A 20,458-nucleotide genomic window follows, 5' to 3' on the forward strand; every position below is an offset into this window, starting at 1 on the left:
GAATATCATGTGTATGTGTACTTGTGTGTAGAGTGTACTTACTCTGTACAATTATTATGATGTAAATGGCCAGCCGGGGGCTTAGTTAGTGCAGGTTTGGACTGACTTTGGCCTTTCATTTGAACAACAAGAACAAGAACAAGAATGGAGATGTACTATTAATGCTTTTATCATCTCCTCTTCTTCTTCTACTTCTAAAAGTGTACTATATTTATTAATAATGGATGAGAGAAGTTATTAATCTCTGTTTTTCTTTTCCCTTAGATTCAATCAATTATACAGACCTACCCTTCAATGGAAGACAATGACACTTTTCTTATATATATTCAAATTCAAAAAAAGAAAGAAAAAAAATAAGATTTTGTTAAGTTTTGTGATACAAGAAAGATACATTAATTGAAAGCCTTACAAATTGACAAGTTTGGAAATAACCCTCTATACAAAATATTTGTCTTTCATCTTACAATAAACCTAACCTTAATCTAACCCACCATAGTCCCAATATAAATAACCCATTACACATTTGATAACCGAGCACTTCAAAATACATTTCATTAGAGATCAAAGGCCAAGTTCGACTATACTGAGAATACCCTAAGTTGAAATAGGGAATTTTAAATGTGGGATAGTTTCAATAAAGAAAATACTAAAGATTTCGAAAACAAAACATTATAGGACATTTGAAGTCAAATAGTACAACACACGTATTGTTTACCAAGACCCGTTAAATCTTTTCTGTTTTATTACATTTACCTTAACAATCCTAAAACCTGGCATGAATAATACAACTTCCACTTCTTTAACCTTCGTGATTATTATACGATAACCTTCAATCCTTTCGCCTTTCTTCTTCCTTTAACTAATAATTCAAACGCTCACTTTACAATTTGCATTTTCTGTTCTCCAAGCATTCAAATTCGGGATGGTTACTTCAATTCAATTCAATTCATTAACCATTTCATCTAATATTTGGTTAAAATTTCAGCGCCTGTTCGAGTAATCAAAATGGTATGCTCAAACTGTGCAGCTGGGCTGCCATCAACTGTCAAAGTCGTCCAGTTGTCTTCCCAAGTTGTGCAATTAATTGAACCCAGTGTAAGTATTGGTTCTGCATTTCATTATTATATAGAGAGAAAAGAAATCCCATAAGAATGCTTCCTTTTTTCTAATCATTTTACAAGATTCCGAGAAGCAAATGAACTCACCGATTGTAAATGTTTGACCTTCCACCATGAAACCAGGTTCTTCGTTTCCTGTTGAACCAGATAGTATCAATATTTGGTCTTAATCTGGTGGGTTACATTACATTATATAGGATAGGTTTGTTTGTTTGTTACGAAACTCACGATTATGGCATATAATTGGTTCGGAGTGAAATATGGTCCCAATACCATGCCCAACGAATCGCTCTACCACACCAAAGCCAAACTTCTCGGCATGTTCACTGGTACAATAGAAGTTAAAAATAGATTCAATTCCCATCAAAATATGATACTTTGAATCACCCCCAAGTATTTTTCAAGATCCATTTGTTATATCTAACAAGAAACTGCAAGAAATTTATTGACAATTTCTCATCTAGATATAAGAAACAAGTGTTTCTATAATCAAAATTCCCTTGGAATAGGCTGAAATTTGTTGAGTTGTATTTCATTTTACCGTAAATATTTAGTCATGTAAAAAATGATTGTACCTAATTCTTTTTCCAATTTTTCTAAACATGGCACCATCTTTGCAAACAGCAATTCCTTTCAACATGCTCTCTTCTGTCACCTGAATGCATCCATCAAGGAGTGTCAAACATTCCAAATTTTTTTTTAATGTAACAGCAAGTTCTGGTTATTAGGTAAAGGGTGTACCTTTACTAATCGCTTCAAACGTTCACTAACATTTCCACAAAGAAAAGTTTTAGATGTGTCCCCATGATAACCCTAAAGAATTTTGCAGACAGCCAATGCAGAAATGGAGTTATGGGTAGAAAGAAATGAAATAGTTCTCAAGAGGGGAGTGAAAAGCAAGGAAATTACATTTAAATACACTGTGACGTCAATGTTTATTATATCACCATCCTGCACAGAAAAGATTAGGATTATTGATAATTTCTTTTTTGTTTACAGAAATAATGGCCCATTTGGATCCACATGAGAAAGTGCCGAATTCTTTGATTCAGGATTCAATGTATCTAGGTGTTTCCAAATGCGTCATTAATAACATAACAACTGAAAAGAGATTCTGAAACCTGCAATTGGCGAGAATCGGGTATTCCATGGCACATACACTCGTTGACCGAAGTGCATACACTTTTTGGGAAGCCTCCATAGCCAAGAGGTGAAGGATAAGCACCAGCATCAATAATCATTTGATGCACAGCTTTATCAATTTCATTTGTTGTTACTGATGGCTGGTGATGATGATGAGATAGATATTCATACAAGGTTAAAGATTAGATGTTTAATGACTTCAACAAGCATGTCCTAAGTGACAGAAATATAAGCAGTCCATGCATACAATTAAGAATTTATGAAAGAGACCATGTCAAGCTTATGAACAACAGTCCAAATTCCAAACCAAATAAACATGCAAATGATTATCTCAAATTTCATTCAAACTAGAAGTTGCAAGTTCTAAAATGACATATTACGAGAACAGAGAGACGTTAATTCCTGCCTTCTTTGAATGTCCTAACATGCTTAATACCCACTTATTTCAGCCTTGTTACGTTTCTGACTTATCTTGCGCTGAAAGTCGTCGTGAGGGGTCTCATGCGGAAGACGGCAAGGATAGTGATGAAGATTACAAATACAGATTGTGTCAGACAAATCAAATGTAGTAAATGCCTAAAGATGATGAATTCCACAACAAGTATCACACTGAATAGAGCTAAGTGCATGAACTTTTTGATAATTAGGGAAATTCCATTCGTAAAATAAGAGGGTAAAAAACAAACTTCAAAATGAACAATATAGGTTTCTGTTAGGGTACCAAATGAAAGAGACAAGGATAATACTGCAATTGACTCAAGAATTGAGAAACTCTTCTTATCATATCATTCATTCATATCCATTATTGATTACATTGTCTTACACCAACAATACTAACTATCTACAACTACATACACATGACAACTTCAATGCGATGAGTTAAAGTTGAATCAATCGAATTGCCATAAGATCGTCTCATTTATGTTCAGGAAACTTGAGACATGATGATTTTGGTTCAGGTTTGGATTACTTATTCAAATTGATGTTACATAATCCTAAATTGAGTAAATTCTATCTTTAGAGCTTATCTAGCATGCATATATTGTTCAAACTTTCACTAAAAATGTAATAAAAACTCAAATCTACATAATAACATTAATAACTCACCCTAACCAATGTTCCCGCATAATCCAAAACCCTAGCAGCAAGTTCACAAGCAGCTCTCATACGAACAATACCTTCAACATCATGAATTTGATGTTCCTTAGAAAGTTCTGGTAACAAAGCAGAACCAACATAAGGAGGCTTTGATATATGATCAGGCACAGGTAGACGCTGTGATACCTTCCCACGCTTCAACGGTTGAATTCGACGGAATTTCGTTTCAGTTTCAAGCTCACGTTCTCTACATTAAGAATCAAACCCTCATTTTTCAACTAAATCCTTCAGATTATCCAATAAATGAGATAATATCATACCTCCGAATTCTCATAGCTTCATCCAAGCCTGAAAGTCTCTTAGATACTATTAACAGTCTTTTTTCTTGAAATTTTCTTCCTAAAAGGGGAATTAACAGCAATTAGAATGTATTTTTTGAAAGATGAAGAATATGAGTCTTACCAGAAGATAGAGATGGTGAAGATAAGGTTTCTCCATTAAAGGAAGATGAAAGTTGCAGAGATAGTGAACCCGCGAAAGCCATTACAGGAACTGGCGCCCAAGCTAGATAGAAGGAGAAGATTTAAGAAGATAAAGTTTTCACTTTTAAGATATTTTTTTGAAAATCAATTGGGCACCTTGTTAAAGACTTGGGTTAATAGCCCAATGGACTATGAACACCATCTAGAAAAGCTGCATAGCCCAAACAAATACCATAAGCAATAAATTTAAGCACTTTGGAGTTTGGAGTTTGGACTAGGATATTTGAAAGAAAAAAAATCACTTCAATTCTTTCTTCTTCTTTTTTTTGAAAAGGGTAAAAAATGATACAACAAGAAAATGTCAAAGTTACAACTAAAGTCTTATTTATATACAAGACATTGCGTTATCGTGATAATATGGGATGACATGACAACGTAATCAGGGACGAATCTAGAAATTAGAGTTAGGGTGAGTTCGAATTTTGTTTGAAGTGAGCTTAAAAAAATAAAAGAAAATTTATAGATAAACCGAATAAATGAACGTGAGTTTTGTCATTTTTTAAATTAAATAATCAAGTGAATTAAATTTTAAAAATTAGGTTTTATGTCACATTTTTACCATAATTTTTTTTTCTAGAGTTGACTGAAGCACAACTCATCCTCTTAATAAATCCGTCCCAAATGTTTCATTTCTCTCAAGTCAAATAGAAAAAGTATTGTTCTTTTGATAAAGTCGATTTGATTTTCTTAGTTCAATAGTTTTGACCCTCTATTGTGTTTGTTACGTGTTCTCCTTTGTAGGTTTTTAGTCTTGAGTCTCGAGACGATTTTTGCTAACTTTATAGGTTGGTTTAATTTGGAGATTATATAAAGCTTTTCTTTCAAGAAATTTGATTGTTTTATTTACTCTATATCAATTTTTGATATTTTCTTTAAGCTACTTACTTTTCTATAGCTAGGTAAGAGGGTAGTGCAATTATGTCCCAAAGTAGTCTTGTTAGGTTTCTTTCTTCCTCCTTGACTCATCATCTCTATAAAGAGCCAATGAAACATCTCACATGTTTCAATTGTGATCTATTTAGAGCTTGTATGATTTTAGGGTTGTAATTGAGTTTATTGTTAAAATCTTGTTTAGTAAAAAAAATCAATTTGTTTAGTTAAAAAGAAATATATGAAAAAAAAAAATTAAAAACTCAACATCAAATGAGCCCTAAGTCAATAGTCATATGTCAAATGAAATATTAATTTTTATTTTTCAAAATAACTTGTTGAGATATTATTAAGATTCATCTTCAATTATAACCACAAACTAATTGTATCATCCAAAGACTTACACATCATGTATACCTTTCACAAAATAAATTGGCAAGCTATCATAATTAAGATCAAATAACTACAAAACTTTACTATATTCAAATGGGTTTTTTTCTTCTCTAATAATAAACAAAACTCATAATTTTCATCATACTAATTTTGTTAAAATCCTATATATAAAACCAAACAAGCCTTTACAAGTATTAGATCAACATTTTCTCCTAACACAAAGTCAATTGACATCATGTGTATGTGCTCATCAATCACAATATTTGTGGAAATTTATGTTAGGCTGATCATTTATACTTTGCTTCTTTCAGTTGACTTTCAAAAACCATCTTATTCACTCAAATGCATGTTGTATGTTGCATGTACCATGTGGCTATCAAGATATTGGTTTCTTAATTTAATATTGAAAAAAATAATAATAATATCTTATAAATTTTGCCCATAATCTACCTCAATTGGAGCAAATATCTCTTTGTATTATTTTTTTTCTTTCAAATCAATGTATCCATACTACTTCTTAAGCAACTCTACTAGTCACGAAGAAACTAATATATCGTCATTTTAGGCACTATATCTTAATCGTTAATTTATAAAGAGAAATGAATTTGAGATCTCATTGTAAACTAAATATTTTAAGTATCATCGTCTACCTTCATTTCAAATCAAATTAACCCACCCTTATCTTCGTTTATTTAACCATTATTTCAATTAGAACATTTTTAGTGATAATTAAACTGGATACTTTTAACTTATTAAGTAAGATTGAAAATTCACATGAACTTGGACGAAGTTATAAGTTATATTGTCAATGTTGTTGTATTTATAAAGTTTGAGTCGACATCTACACCATATATATTTTCAACATAGAGGGCTTATATAGAATTTAACAAAAACCCTAGGGACTTGTTCGTAAATTAAATGAGTGGTAATTGTTTAAGGAACGATGGGAGATGTAGTGGGGAAGAATGAGTCGCCTTTGACTGTCCATGCAATTAATAGTGTCGACATGCACCTTATTTATTTAAAGTCTGCATTTACATTTTCATTAATTGCATATTATTTTATTACTAATAATATTATCTAAAATTTGAGATAAATTTGAAAAAATAAAGAAAATATCATGGATGAAACAGGTAAATAATGTGGGTTTTACCTATTTTTAAAAATTAAACAAGTTAATAATAAATTAAATTGAACAAAATTAGAAATTTAGAGGATAATGTGATATTTTTCCTATAAAAATAAATAAATATATATATTATTAAGAAAATTAGCTCTTTCATAAGACCATCAAGCACATTCATCATTCATGTGACTTTTTTAAAGGAGAAACTTTTCATTATTCATCTAATCATATTAACATGAAGAAAATGATTTCTTTGTCTGAAAAAATAAACTAAATATAAATTATATATCATACATTTAATTAAATACAATATAAAAACAAACAAACTAGCATAATAACAAATTATATATATATATAAAAATCTTATTTTTTCTTTGAAATTTTCATTGGCTAAATATATTTTTTTAACTTAATTGTATGAGTCTTAGACATATTACCTATACCCTTAAAAGCCTAGATAAATTACTCAAATAAATCACCTCTTATAGTTTAGCTGTAAAATTAAAAGAAAAAAATACAGGGTAAATATAGCCAGTTGAGCATTTGATCTCCTGCCCTTGTGACCTTTGTGCCCTCTCATATTAAAGGTTGACATGAATAAAAAAAAAATACATTTTCAACCTTCCTTATGAGAAGCACAGGGCCAAAATAGTCACAGGGGACCCAACTGAAATATCACCGGTTTAAAATGTTTGTAGATTATTTCGATGCTACTCATACAGGCAGTGCTTATATCTCACTCACCTAGACATAAAAGTGAAGCATCACTATTCTTATTTGTTGATTTTTTTTTTCTTTTTATAAATGTGTCGCTGACTTAGTGGATACACACAATACCTGTATAGGTATCATCGAACTAACCGTCTTTATATAAGTCTGTTAAAGACAAATTTTTCTCGTCTAATTGATTGGTTGAGTGTATTTTCAAACTAACTACTTAATTAGCGAAAAATAAAATAAGGTGTTCTAACCAAATAAATATTGTTTTTGAAAAATGATGATAAGAAACTTTGGAAATATCAAACATTATAATAAATGTAAAAGACTATAAACATAAATTTATCACAAACATTGTTAAATAGTCTACAGATATAAATAGTAATATAGCATTAACTAATGAAACTATGAACATGAATCTGCCTCTCTCTCTCTCACACATAGTACTCACCTTTCTCTCTCAGCAGCCTGTGCAGTTAACAAATTTAAGATATTTTGGGAAAGTAACCAGATTCCTATACATAGAATCAAACCAAACATAAACCTATATTAGGTGTCGTTTGATTCACCTTATTCATAATTTAATTCTATTAAACTCAATCAAACACATCTCTTAATAAATAACTATCAAATTAAATAACCATGATAAACCTTAGATAATTGGCTTTTATCTGGATCTGGATTTGAAACAAATATTATAAATTTATTTTAAAATATATAATAACAACTTGTTTAATATTGATTTTTTAATAATTTTTTACCCAAAACTCAATATTTTTATTTTTTCACATCATCTATTACATTATTTATTATCTTCTTTCTTATTTTTTATCCATATATGCTCTTATTTATCTATGAGTTTGTTTATATTAAAAAAATATATATTTTACCAAAAACCCAAATATTATTTCTTTATTTACAAAAATACCCTTTTTCACATCTTTTAAAAACTAAAAATAATTATTAAACTTTAAATAAAACAAAAAATTTACCCAAAATTCATATAAAACAATCAAAGAACAAACAAGGTATTAAGAAAATAAATTGGAAATATTCTATTAATTTGAAATCTTTTTTTTTCTCTTTCCAACTAAGCTTTCATCTTCCTCATTCATCCCCCTTACATCTTTTTTTGCTTTCTCTCTCTACTGTAATTTACAGTTGACAACTAATTTAACTACAGAGATTCATCTCTTTAACATATATATAACCCAAAAAAACAACAAAGAAAATTACAACTAAATAATTAATTAAGTAATCACATGTTACAATGCCCCAATTACCCTTGTCTTCTTACTACACTCCATTGTTAATACCTCCATCTCTCTCATCCTCTTTCCATTTCCATTTTCAGTATTGCTGCTATCAACTGCAACAATGTTTACTCCAAATAACCTAACCATAGAAACAGATGGTTGATTAAAGCTTACAATGTTGTTGTTATTAACGGCAGGGGCAGGATTTGTACGGGATTTCCAATCAATAAAAAGTTGTTTCTCGCCGGAAATTGACCGGTGAAAACTAACAACATCGCCGGCGGCAAGATTCTTCTCTTTCACAAATCGACTCCACCCTTTAGTCAAAACATAACTCTGACTACTATTCCAATACGAATAACGAAATCTCCATACCTTACCGGAACTATCCTTGAAATTCAAAAGCAACCCTTTTTGTACGGCGACCGAAACCGTACCATTCTGTAACGGAAAATGTTTCTCAGCGTGCTGTTTCGGTATCACCAGTCGATTCAATTTCCCGACATCACTCGGCGTTACCGTTTTCTCAAACAAAGCTTCCGTCGATTTAGGTCCGTTTCCGAAAAACCCACCGTTCATAACGTTGTTAACAAGGTTCCGATGCCTCCTCTCTCCGGCGGCGGCGCCGCCGGTGCTACGGCGGCTCTGTTCGAGTTCATCGGAATAAGTATGTTTACGTAACATATCGACTATCTCTGCTTTTGAATGAGACCCGAGAAAGAGAGATTCAGATTCATCGTATTCAGAATCTGTTAAGGGTTTGAAATTAGTAACAGCGTCGCGTCCACGGAAACGCTGGGCAGCGATATCGTAGGCTCTAGCGGCTTCTTCTTCTTCGTTGAACGTACCTAGCCAGACCCTTTGATGTTTCTCGTAAATCTGAGCTCCCCATCTTCCATTTGGTTGTGGAACCACACCTTTGAACCTAGATGATGGGAGTTTCCGACCTGAATCGGCTTCGGCGGATCCGACTTCAATGGCGTCGAGTACTACGCTTGCGCCGCTGCCTAATCTACATAGGGTTTGAGGAATGGGTTTGTTGACGGCGGCGGTCGGAGGTGACGGTGGTGCGATTGAGAGAGAGACGGTGGTTGTGGTGGTGGTGCTACTTTCATCTGTTGAAGTTACATCCATGGCGTTTTAGGGTTTAATCCTAGAGAGAGAGTAGTGATAAGATAATTGTAGAGAGAGAAAGAGAGTGATTGTGTGTTTGATTTGAAGGGTTATGGAAATGAAAGTAGTGTATATATAGGAATTAGTAGGAAAGAGTCTTGTATGGGATGCCACTTGTTATAAATTATTATTTTAATAAATTTATTATAAAAAAAGTATTCTGTTATTACAATTTGTATGTTGTTTTTTTGTTTTTATTTTATTTTATTTTAGTTTTAGTTTTTATAGATATGTATATTTGACTATTTGAGAGGTTGCTTGGTGGGTCAACCCAACACGGAACCTGGTAGGAAGATTCATCTAACACTATAGAGAGAGAAAGCATGTGATTTTATTTTTATATTCTTTTAAATTTTATTCTTTTTAAAAAAAAGTAAGAAAGAATAAAAAATTTAATTTGAGTTATTTTCAACTAATTCAACAGAGTATATCTCAAATTGAATTTTTTAGAGTTTTATATTAAAAAACTTTATTAAATGAAAAAGTAGGTTATTTAGTTTTTAATTCATTAAATTATTATAATATATTTTTTATTTTAAATAAAATAAAAGTATTTTAATTCAAGATATTAGTGATTTAATGCTTTATTCAGATTTGGTTTTTTTTTAAAATTCTAAGGATTTTGTCAACAAAGAAGTTTTGTTTTTAAATGAAAAAGTACCTGATTTAAGTATTTTAGATGTTGGATGGAGTGATTTAATAGTTAAAACGATAATAATGTGATAAAAATAATATTTTTAAAAATCTGGATAAAATTCAAAAAAAATCTAAAAAAAAACTATATCAAACGAGATATAGTAATAAGTAATAAAAAAGAGTTAAAAAAAACTGATTTGACAATAGCTTGATCAAATAAAAAAATTATTGAATTTAAGTGTGTTTTGTTTGGTAAGTGAAAAGGACATTTCTAACTGTTTAGCCATTAAAAATTTATATGATGATGATAATTATCCATATGGGCTAAATTAAAGGATTCATACTAGTTTAGTATATTACTATAACCATACCTTTTTTGAATTAGAGATTTGACAATATTTTAATTTTTACATTTTATTTGGTGGACTATTTTATTTAAACAATTTATAAGATTTATATATAATTTTATTTTATTTTATTAAACATGCATTTATGTTTTAATAGTTGCTATATAGTTTTGTATGTATTTGCTACACAAATTATTTATAAAATATTTTATGTTACCTTTTTCATGTATAGTTTTGTATGTATTTGCTACACAAATTATTTATAAAATATTTTATGTTACCTTTTTCATGTATATTAAAATTAAATTGGGATTGTGGAACAATAAAATACCAAAACAGCACTTTTGGGCCTTCTATAACCCCTTTATTAACGATTTAGCATAATCAATAGATACTCCTCTCTCTACTTTATATGATATATATTTTAATAAAAAAATTACATAAACCCAAGAATTGTGTTTTAATTTAACACATATACATAGAAATTGTTTTTTATAGAAAAAATGGTAGTTGGATTTATTTGAAATTCTCATTTTGTCACGTTTATATATCTCCCTATGTTTCTAAAAATGAAATATTATAAAAATAAATCATCTTACAATCTTAAATTAATTTATAGATTTTTTTATTTATATCTCAATGAGATGTACATAAATAAATTGCTATTTATATATATATTAATGAGAAATACATAAATAAAAAGCTTAAATAGTTTTAAAATAATTAGTCAAAAACTAGAATTGCTAATTATATATATCTCAATGAGAAATACATAAATAAAAAGCTTAAATAGTTTTAAAATAGTAATTATATTCCTTTTCTAAAATGTTTATGAAAATTCAAACACTAATTTTATTCCTAAAATCGGATAAATAATGATCATGTAATTTTTTAAATAAATATTTTAATAATTTAAATATATATTTAAAGACTAAATAATATATTTTTGTCTCTAAAACTTAAAGTAAATTCTCATATTAATATTTAATTTGACTCTCAAACTAATAAATAAGTCTTAAATAATTAAAATTTATTAGTACATGAAAACTTGTTTGATAATTGGGTTTAGATATTTTTATAAAAATCATTAATTCACGTATCTAATTACTATTTTATTTATTAATATACGAAAAATATTTTATATTAATCCAAAAAAAGAAAATAAAAAGGTATTTTGATATATTAATCCCAAAAAACTGTATATATATATTTTTATAAATATTCATGAAACTAGCATTTAGCCCGTGCATTTGCACGAGTAATAATATAAAAAACCGTGAAAAAAATTACGGATAACATTTTTAATTTTATTTTTAACCGTTTTAAATTTATGGGTGGGTCAACACATAATCCGACCCAAGTATCCATTTACTCAACATTATTATATATTAGTTAGTTAAAAAGTTGAACTTATATTAATGTTAAAACGTCCCGCGTTTATCAAATTTGGTGTTGAATTTAAAATATAAAGTCTTTGTAGCCTAGTTGGTTAAAGAGTTGTACTTGTTTTGTTAGGTTGCAAGTTCGAAACATACCTCTAGCATTTTTAATTTTATTTTTAACCGTTTTAAATTTAAAAACGGGTAAACCCACAATCCGACCCAAGTATCCAAATTAACCACAGCTCTCGACCCGGCAATCCGGACACTTTAAAAATTAAGCATCATTATATATATATATATATTAGTTAGTTAAAAAGTTGAACTTATATTAATGTTAAAACGTCCCGCGTTTATCAAATTTGGTGTTGAATTTAAAATATAAAGTCTTGGTAGCCTAGTTGGTTAAAGAGTTGTATTTGTTTTGTTAGGTTGCAAGTTCGAAACATACCTCTAGCATTTTTAATTTTATTTTTAACCGTTTCAAATTTAAAAACGGGTAAACCCACAATCCGACCCAAGTATCCAAATTAACCACAACTCTCGACCCGGCAATCCGGACACTTTAAAAATTAAGCATCATTATATATATATAGATTAGTTAGTTAAAAAGTTGAACTTATATTAATGTTAAAACGTCCCGCGTTTATCAAATTTGGTGTTGAATTTAAAATATAAAGTCTTTGTAGCCTAGTTGGTTAAAGAGTTGTACTTGTTTTGTTAGGTTGCAAGTTCGAGACATACCTCTAGCATTTTTAATTTTATTTTTAACCGTTTTAAATTTAAAAACGGGTAAACCCACAATCCGACCCAAGTATCCAAATTAACCACAGCTCTCGACCCGGCAATCCGGACACTTTAAAAATTAAGCATCATTATATATATATAGATTAGTTAGTTAAAAAGTTGAACTTATATTAATGTTAAAACGTCCCGTGTTTATCAAATTTGGTGTTAAATTTAAAATATAAAGTCTTTGTAGCCTAGTTGGTTAAAGAGTTGTACTTGTTTTGTTAGGTTGCAAGTTCGAGACATACCTCTAGCATTTTTAATTTTATTTTTAACCGTTTTAAATTTAAAAACGGGTAAACCCACAATCCGACCCAAGTATCCAAATTAACCACAGCTCTCGACCCGGCAATCCGGACACTTTAAAAATTAAGCATCATTATATATATATAGATTAGTTAGTTAAAAAGTTGAACTTATATTAATGTTAAAACGTCCCGCGTTTATCAAATTTGGTGTTGAATTTAAAATATAAAGTCTTTGTAGCCTAGTTAGTTAAAGAGTTGTACTTGTTTTGTTAGGTTGCAAGTTCGAAACATACCTCTAGCATTTTTAATTTTATTTTTAACCGTTTTAAATTTAAAAACGGGTAAACCCACAATCCGACCCAACTATCCAAATTAACCACAGCTCTCGACCCGGCAATTCGGACACTTTAAAAATTAAGTATCATTATATATATATATAGATTAGTTAGTTAAAAAGTTGAACTTATATTAATGTTAAAGCGTCCCGCGTTTATCAAATTTGGTGTTGAATTTAAAATAAAAAGTCTTTGTAGCCTAGTTGGTTAAAGAGTTGTACTTGTTTTGTTAGGTTGCAAGTTCGAAACATACCTCTAGCATTTTTAGTTTTATTTTTAACCGTTTTAAATTTAAAAACGGGTAAACCCACAATCCGATCCAAGTATCCAAATTAACCACAGCTCTCGACCCGGCAATCCGGACACTTTAAAAATTAAGCATCATTATATATATATAGATATCCACATTCTCAAACAAACTCAAAATAAAATCACACATTAATGCACTTACTAAAATAATTTAAAATTAACTTAAAATTTAAGGGAAAGAATTCAATTATACCGGATTTAATTAACTAATGAGAAACAAAACTTAATTTTTTTTATTAATAAACAATTCATATCACATTTATACTTTTGGTATCAAATAAAAAAACTAACATTCAACTAGTTTACTTAATTTGAAGATATTTTTTATAATTAAACTTAATAACTAATTATTTTTTTTAAATGAGTATATAATTCCCTAAGCTATTTGTATTTTTTTTTTAAATTAATTCCTAATAAACATAATTTCACAATTTCTCTCATCAATCACAAATACTCATTATTTTAATTTTTTTTATTATTTTGAATAATTTGGATTTATTATAATAAAGTCATTAACAAGCGTGTTGTAAGTGTGTATGAAGTAGGTACTAGTAGTACCTAGTGGACGAAATATTGGAAATATAAAAAAGAGTTAATATTTGAAAGTATTTTTTTTTATATTTAAAAAGTAAATAAGAAATAGAAATGGGACCTGCAACAGCTAGTTGATGGGTTTCACATGACTGTGGACCTTATTTATATTATTTAAAATAATTTAAATTTAATTTTGGCAAATTCATCCCCCCTAAGGTGATCGATCACCTTTCTTTCCCGTTGTTAACTTTACTACTACAGCAGCTGACCATAATATATCAGCATGGCTGATCATGGCCCTCTTTTACTTTCTCTCTCTCTCTTGTTCATCATCTCTCTATTTGAAAAGAAGAAGAAAAAACAAGTGTGTATTAAAAGCAGCAACAAATAATAGAGCAGATTTTGATGACAAATATCAGCATTCGGATAAGATTATATTTTTTTATTATTATTTAATTCTATAGAGATGTTATATGTATACTGAACTCCCACTAGCTAGTCTGGTATGGGCCATGAGATGGTCCAATCTACTTGCCAATAGTATGTGGAGCAAGGGGTTTCATTTTGAGACCATCTTTGGTAAAAAACAAAACAAATCCAAACAAACACTAAAATATATATATCCTGTTTGATGATCTTATGTTTTTTCTTTATTATTATTTGATGAAAAGTTTGTTAATATCTAATCAACGTAAGATGAGGTTATTAACGTCGGTTTACTGCAATAATTGATTGTTTTTATAGAGATTAATAAATCTTTCAAATCATTACCGACTCAACTAAGAAGATCATGATTCAATATATTCGTTGACAATCTAAACAATCGAATCAATGCACCCCTTATCTGCGTGGGAGCAACAACATTTGGATTCTCAATATTAACGACCAACCATTAACAAGTCGCTGAATTTATTTCTCGACTAACCGTCTAATATATTTATAGATTGACATGATAAATATTGTTTTAAATTTATTCAATGGAGCAACCTATATTCCTTGATAATTGAAAACATGCCAAAAGACACTTTAATTAGGTTCATGCTTGAGACTCCCTGAGTTTCAAGCTGACGTAATAGTTTTAATTTGATCAATTGTATATAATCACTTTTTATTTATTTATTTATTTATTTATTTATTTATTTATTTATTTATTTATTTATTTATGAGATAACTACAACTCTGGCGCACATCCAACGTTTAAAATTTAAAAAATTTGAATTCGATATAATTAACTACCTCATTTCCATCTACCAAACAGTCTATTCTCCTACCACTACTACACATGTATCACTAGTAGAAAAAAGGGTATTAGTAAGGGCTAAAACCGTTACTGAAACTTATTTGTAACGGCACATAAAACCGTTACAGATACTATAAGAGAAAACGAAAAGACGGCTTACTATTTGTAACAGTTTTTGCTTACCGTTACAGATAACTTAGTAGTAACGGCTATCTCCTAATGCCGTTACTGATGATGCTTCTCTCAAACGGTAACTTATGTCGTATCTGTAACGGTTTCTATATAACCGTTACAGATACTAGAAGAGAAAACGAAAAGACGGTTTATTATTTGTAACGGTTTTTGCTTACCGTTACAGATAACTTAGTAGTAACGGCTATCTCCCAATACCGTTACTGATGATGCTTCTCTCAAACGGTAACTTATGTCGTATCTGTAACGGTTATTTAGAAACCGTTACTAATATTTATATCGAAACTTTAAAGGGATAGCGTATCTGTAACGGTTTATATCGCCGTTACAGATGTACCTGTATCAGTGACGGCTTTAGAAAGCCGTTACTGATAAATTATATTAGTAAGGGCGTTCGAGCGCCGTTACTAGGAGTCGTCACAGAAGACCTCTATTCTACTAGTGTATATAAGAGTTATTTAAGTAAAATGTATGCTAGGAAATAAATATATTAAGAAACAAATTTCAAAATTAATATAATTTAATGAATTATACAATATAAATAATTTTAATAATCAAACCCAACCAGTAAATGTACATATTTTTTCCCCTATATGATAATACATCATAATCATTAATAAATAAATAAATTAGCCTTTATAAATAATTAATAAGTTCAATCAATCTAACATTTCATTTTCCATCTTTCTTCTGTTCTGTTTGTCTTTTTTCACAACATTCATCTCCCAATTCTTTCCCTCTCTAACTTAGGTCTTGTTTGACCTAAATAAAAAGAAAAATAATTTTTTTAATCCAAAGTAATCCTGCTCATATCCCAATAAAAAATAATAATTATTTTATAAATAAATAAAAGATATTTTAATATTTTAATAAATAAAAAGCTTAATTAGATTGGTTGAGGTGATAGATTAGTTTTTAGAAAATCTGAAAAAACCTAAAAACCACTACGATGAAAGGTGTATGATTTGATGGAACATGGTGTGTTCCCCTACGTCTGCCGCAGGTAATTATACCCAACCACAGCAACAGATTAGCATGAAGTGATAATCACCGTTCTAACGTGTGATTTCCGTACGGACGTGAGGGACCCACTTTCCATGTTTGAGAATGACGGTGGGTTTTATAGTGACTATAATAAAACAGCAGAGGATTAATAAAAAAAATTAAAAAATTTATTTTCTTAATATATTTTAATTTTCAAATATATATATAATATAAATAATTTATCTTGTTATTCGACCTCATTAATTTCGGATAAAGTGGTCACTCTGAACCAATTATTGTAAAAATATATATTTAAAATTCATTTGTCCAACCAAATTGCCCATATCACAACCTACTACTGTTAATATTTTTTTTTATTCTTCATCAAATTAATATTATTATTAATATTAATATTTATTTCATATGAACCAAATACATTGAACCTACATATATATCTATAATACATTGAACCAATTTTAGATATATATATTTTTCATGTACTTGTTACTAGCTAAAATGAATTATAGCATTTCACATCTTATCTTACTTATTATTATTATTATAAGAAATTATATTATTTATTTAAAATTCAATCCTTGGTGTATTGTTACACTACTACGTCCGGCAAACTAATTAATTAATGTGATAAAATTGAAAAGACAAAACCAAGAAATTGAATAAAATCATCAAGGTAATTATCTTACTATTTAATATTTTAAAATATAAAAAAAAAGAAGGTATCAACCATTTAAAAATAATATTCTTATAAATATTAATAATTTGGAAATATTTTAAATAACTAACATCAAACAAGGAACAAGTTGCATGAACCGTCCTTCGCATTGGATTCTTTTTTTTGCATTTAAAACGTTAATAGATATTCCATGAAAAATAAGGATAAGGGTAATAAATATTATAATAGTTAAAGCTGATAAATTATAAGAATAAAGAAAATAAAATGTATCTAAAAAATAAATTGAAGCAAATTACAAGATAAACTAGAACTATTAAAATTTTTAAACAAATTTAGTATGAATAATTTAAATAAAATAAATATTATAAGATCTAACTGAAATATTAAATATAATATAAAATTATTAAAAATTTTAATATAATATAAAATATAAAAAATAAAAAAATAAAAAATAATAATGACTTTTTTTTGACATAGGATCCCTAAACTTCGAATCTGATGTGGCGGAGTATATGTAATGAGCAAATTGTAAATTAAAGAGATAAATATTATCTGTTCAATATTAATAACAAAATATAAAATATAAGTATAAGAATTATAATAATAAAATAAAAATATTGAATATAATAATAAAATATAGTTAATAAAAGACAATGTTAATTTTACTTATGAATGGATAACTCTGTAAATTTTAAATTTTAATAATTTTAATTGTGTTGTTAAATTATACTGACAAAACATTATTTTTATTATTTATTATATTATTTAATTTATTAATTAAAATATTTTTTATAAATTATAAATTTATTATTTTATATTAATATTTTTTAAATAAAAAAATATTTATCTACTCCATTATCACCAATAATTATTATTTTTTTCTAAAAGTAAAAAAAAAATCACCTTAAAAATATTTAAATTAGGATATGCAATTTAAATAAAATAATTACATCTTAAATTTAATCTATTAAATTAATTTATATAATAAGAGTTTTATTTAAAAAATTAAAAATTGAACACCTTTAACCTAAAATAAATCAAGGAAATAAGTGTATCATCGTATTAAAAATTTAAATAAAATAAAAAAATTAATTTTATTAAATCTAATTAAAATAATTTAAATTATTTTTAAAACAAAAGGTTATAAATTGAGGTTTAAGTGAAGGGATGAGGGTACGTACGGAGTGCCGCGTGGATGTGTCACCAAAATGTTTCTCTCTCACATACATATACTTTATCTCACACACCTCTCTCAAAGCTATAATTACTATTTTGCCCCTAGAGTTTCATGTGTAATTTTTATTTTTGGTGGTCCTTTTTTTTTATATTGTAACAAATTAAAAATTCGAGTTAAGATGAATTTAAAAGAAATAAAGAGTAAATTATATATAAACGAGAGTTGATAAATATAAATTTGATTTTTTTTTGAAAAAGATAAAAAAAAATAATTTTTTGAAATAAAAAAAATGATGTAATTAGAAAGTATTGTCATATTTGTACCGTAAAAAATAAAAAATAAAATATTTTTTTTTGAAGTAGGCTTGAACCTATCTAATAGGGTAAATTTTCTACTTCAACAATTTTTGGTGCTTTTCATGTTCCTTCTCACATAAGAAAAAAGAAAAAAGAAATTATAATATTTTTATTTCTGTTTTTTTATTACCTTATTGCCCCTCCGAATGAATGAGAGAGAACCGGGCAAAATGGGAGCATACGATTCCTTGTCCATAATCTGCCCATGCACATACAATGATATGTTTTGGATTAATATAAAAATAAATAAATTAATTGCAATAAAAATGTAATAGTTAGTTTGATAATTATTTACCAAAATTTGGATGATAATTGAGTTTTTTAATTTTAATTAAATGATTCAATATTTTTCAAAATGAAGAAGGTCAACTAACAAATTCCTTGGCAGTTAAACATTTTTTAGTTATTGATTTTAAAATATACTAATAAACAATGATAATTTTTGTTTTTCAAAAAATATTTAATCTAAATGACTCCCTTCTTATAGGTATTGTATATAATTAGGATTTATAGCTATATAAGTAATTTTGAGATGCTTTTTAACTATTTATTGAATTAACAATATTTAACTTTTTGAAAGAAAAAAAACATTTATTAGCTAGCACTAACACCACATACCTAATTATTCATATATTTAATAAGTACTGTTCAAACACACAAAAACAATTTAATTGTCTTGGAAATTAATAAAAAAAACAAGTGATTAAATGATATCATCATTACAAAATGTCAACCAACAAAATCTTTCTTTTTATAGAAAATAAAATAAAATAAAAATGTGGGGATGATGTTAAGGCCACTAATGAGGCACTTATCTCTAAATAATTACATCATTCTCAAACTCAAAGTGCTATAATGGAGTATTTAACTATCTGTATCATGCTTGTCTATGTTACACCTTCAACATCTATTAAAAAAATAACTTGTTTATGTCACACTTTTGAATGTGGTTTAATTAACATTAATTTTACCTAATTAAAAAAGTATATAATTAACTAGATTGGGTAGAAAACCAAATATTGATTATTATTATTATTATTATTATTTTAAGTGTTATTCAAGGAAAATTAGTTAGCTATGGTAAACAAATTATTTTAAAGATATGTTTAGTACAATTATAAGTGAATAGTTTAATTAGTAATTTTTTTTTGTCTAAAAAGTAAGAATTTTGAATTTAATTCTTATTAAAATATTTAAATTGAAGTGGGCATAATTATTTAGTCAATATAATTGCATATATTATTATTGTTTAGTTTAAATATAAAATAAATATTTTTTATATGCTTATAATGTTTTGTTTGAGATGGATAAATAAATATAATATAATGATAAGAAGATATTTTTGTTGTATTATCACCCAATTCTTTAATTTATTTCTTTTTCATTTTAATAAATACAATTTTAATTTAATATGTAAAAATTGAATAATGTTTTTTTTATGTGATTTTTTTAAAGAATATATATTATTTATTATTTACAAATATAAATAGAAAAAAAAAGCTTATTTAGCCTTATGTACTTATACATCTAAATAAACGTATATGTTAATAAAAGTTAATTAAAATGTACATATTATTAAAAATTAATTCATTTAACAATGTTAAATATTTTTTAAAATTTAATATTTATTAATTAAATATTCATTTTTTATTAATTAATTAAATCATTTATTTCCTTTTATCTATTTATTTTTTTATATTCTTTTATCTTTATATTAGTATTTGATATTTGATTATTTTAATTTTAACTTTATTTATTTTTAATTTTTTTTTCTTTATTTATATATTAACATAAATTATTTT

At 27.4% G+C, this 20,458-nt stretch overlaps 2 protein-coding genes across 2 annotated transcripts; both read right to left on the reverse strand.

Annotated features, from left to right (window-relative positions):
* Positions 1-719: 719 nt before the first annotated feature.
* On the reverse strand, positions 720-3,957 carry LOC124934288 (methionine aminopeptidase 1B, chloroplastic-like). Its single transcript, XM_047474792.1, has 10 exons — positions 3,822-3,957; positions 3,680-3,758; positions 3,369-3,606; positions 2,240-2,401; positions 2,028-2,069; positions 1,860-1,931; positions 1,694-1,773; positions 1,347-1,444; positions 1,206-1,253; positions 720-1,108 (listed from the first exon to the last, which is right to left on the reverse strand). The coding sequence occupies exons 1-10, from the start codon at positions 3,901-3,903 to the stop codon at positions 963-965; spliced, it is 1,047 nt and encodes a 348-aa protein (XP_047330748.1). The 5' UTR covers positions 3,904-3,957; the 3' UTR covers positions 720-962.
* Positions 3,958-8,038: 4,081 nt separating this feature from the next.
* On the reverse strand, positions 8,039-9,594 carry LOC124936048 (AP2/ERF and B3 domain-containing transcription factor RAV1-like). The gene has a single exon (XM_047476501.1). It carries the CDS (start codon positions 9,395-9,397, stop codon positions 8,273-8,275), a length of 1,125 nt encoding a protein of 374 aa, XP_047332457.1. The 5' UTR covers positions 9,398-9,594; the 3' UTR covers positions 8,039-8,272.
* Positions 9,595-20,458: the final 10,864 nt, after the last annotated feature.

The sequence above is a fragment of the Impatiens glandulifera genome, chromosome 4, assembly GCF_907164915.1.
Source record: "Impatiens glandulifera chromosome 4, dImpGla2.1, whole genome shotgun sequence".
Classification (NCBI taxonomy): Eukaryota; Viridiplantae; Streptophyta; class Magnoliopsida; order Ericales; family Balsaminaceae; genus Impatiens; species Impatiens glandulifera.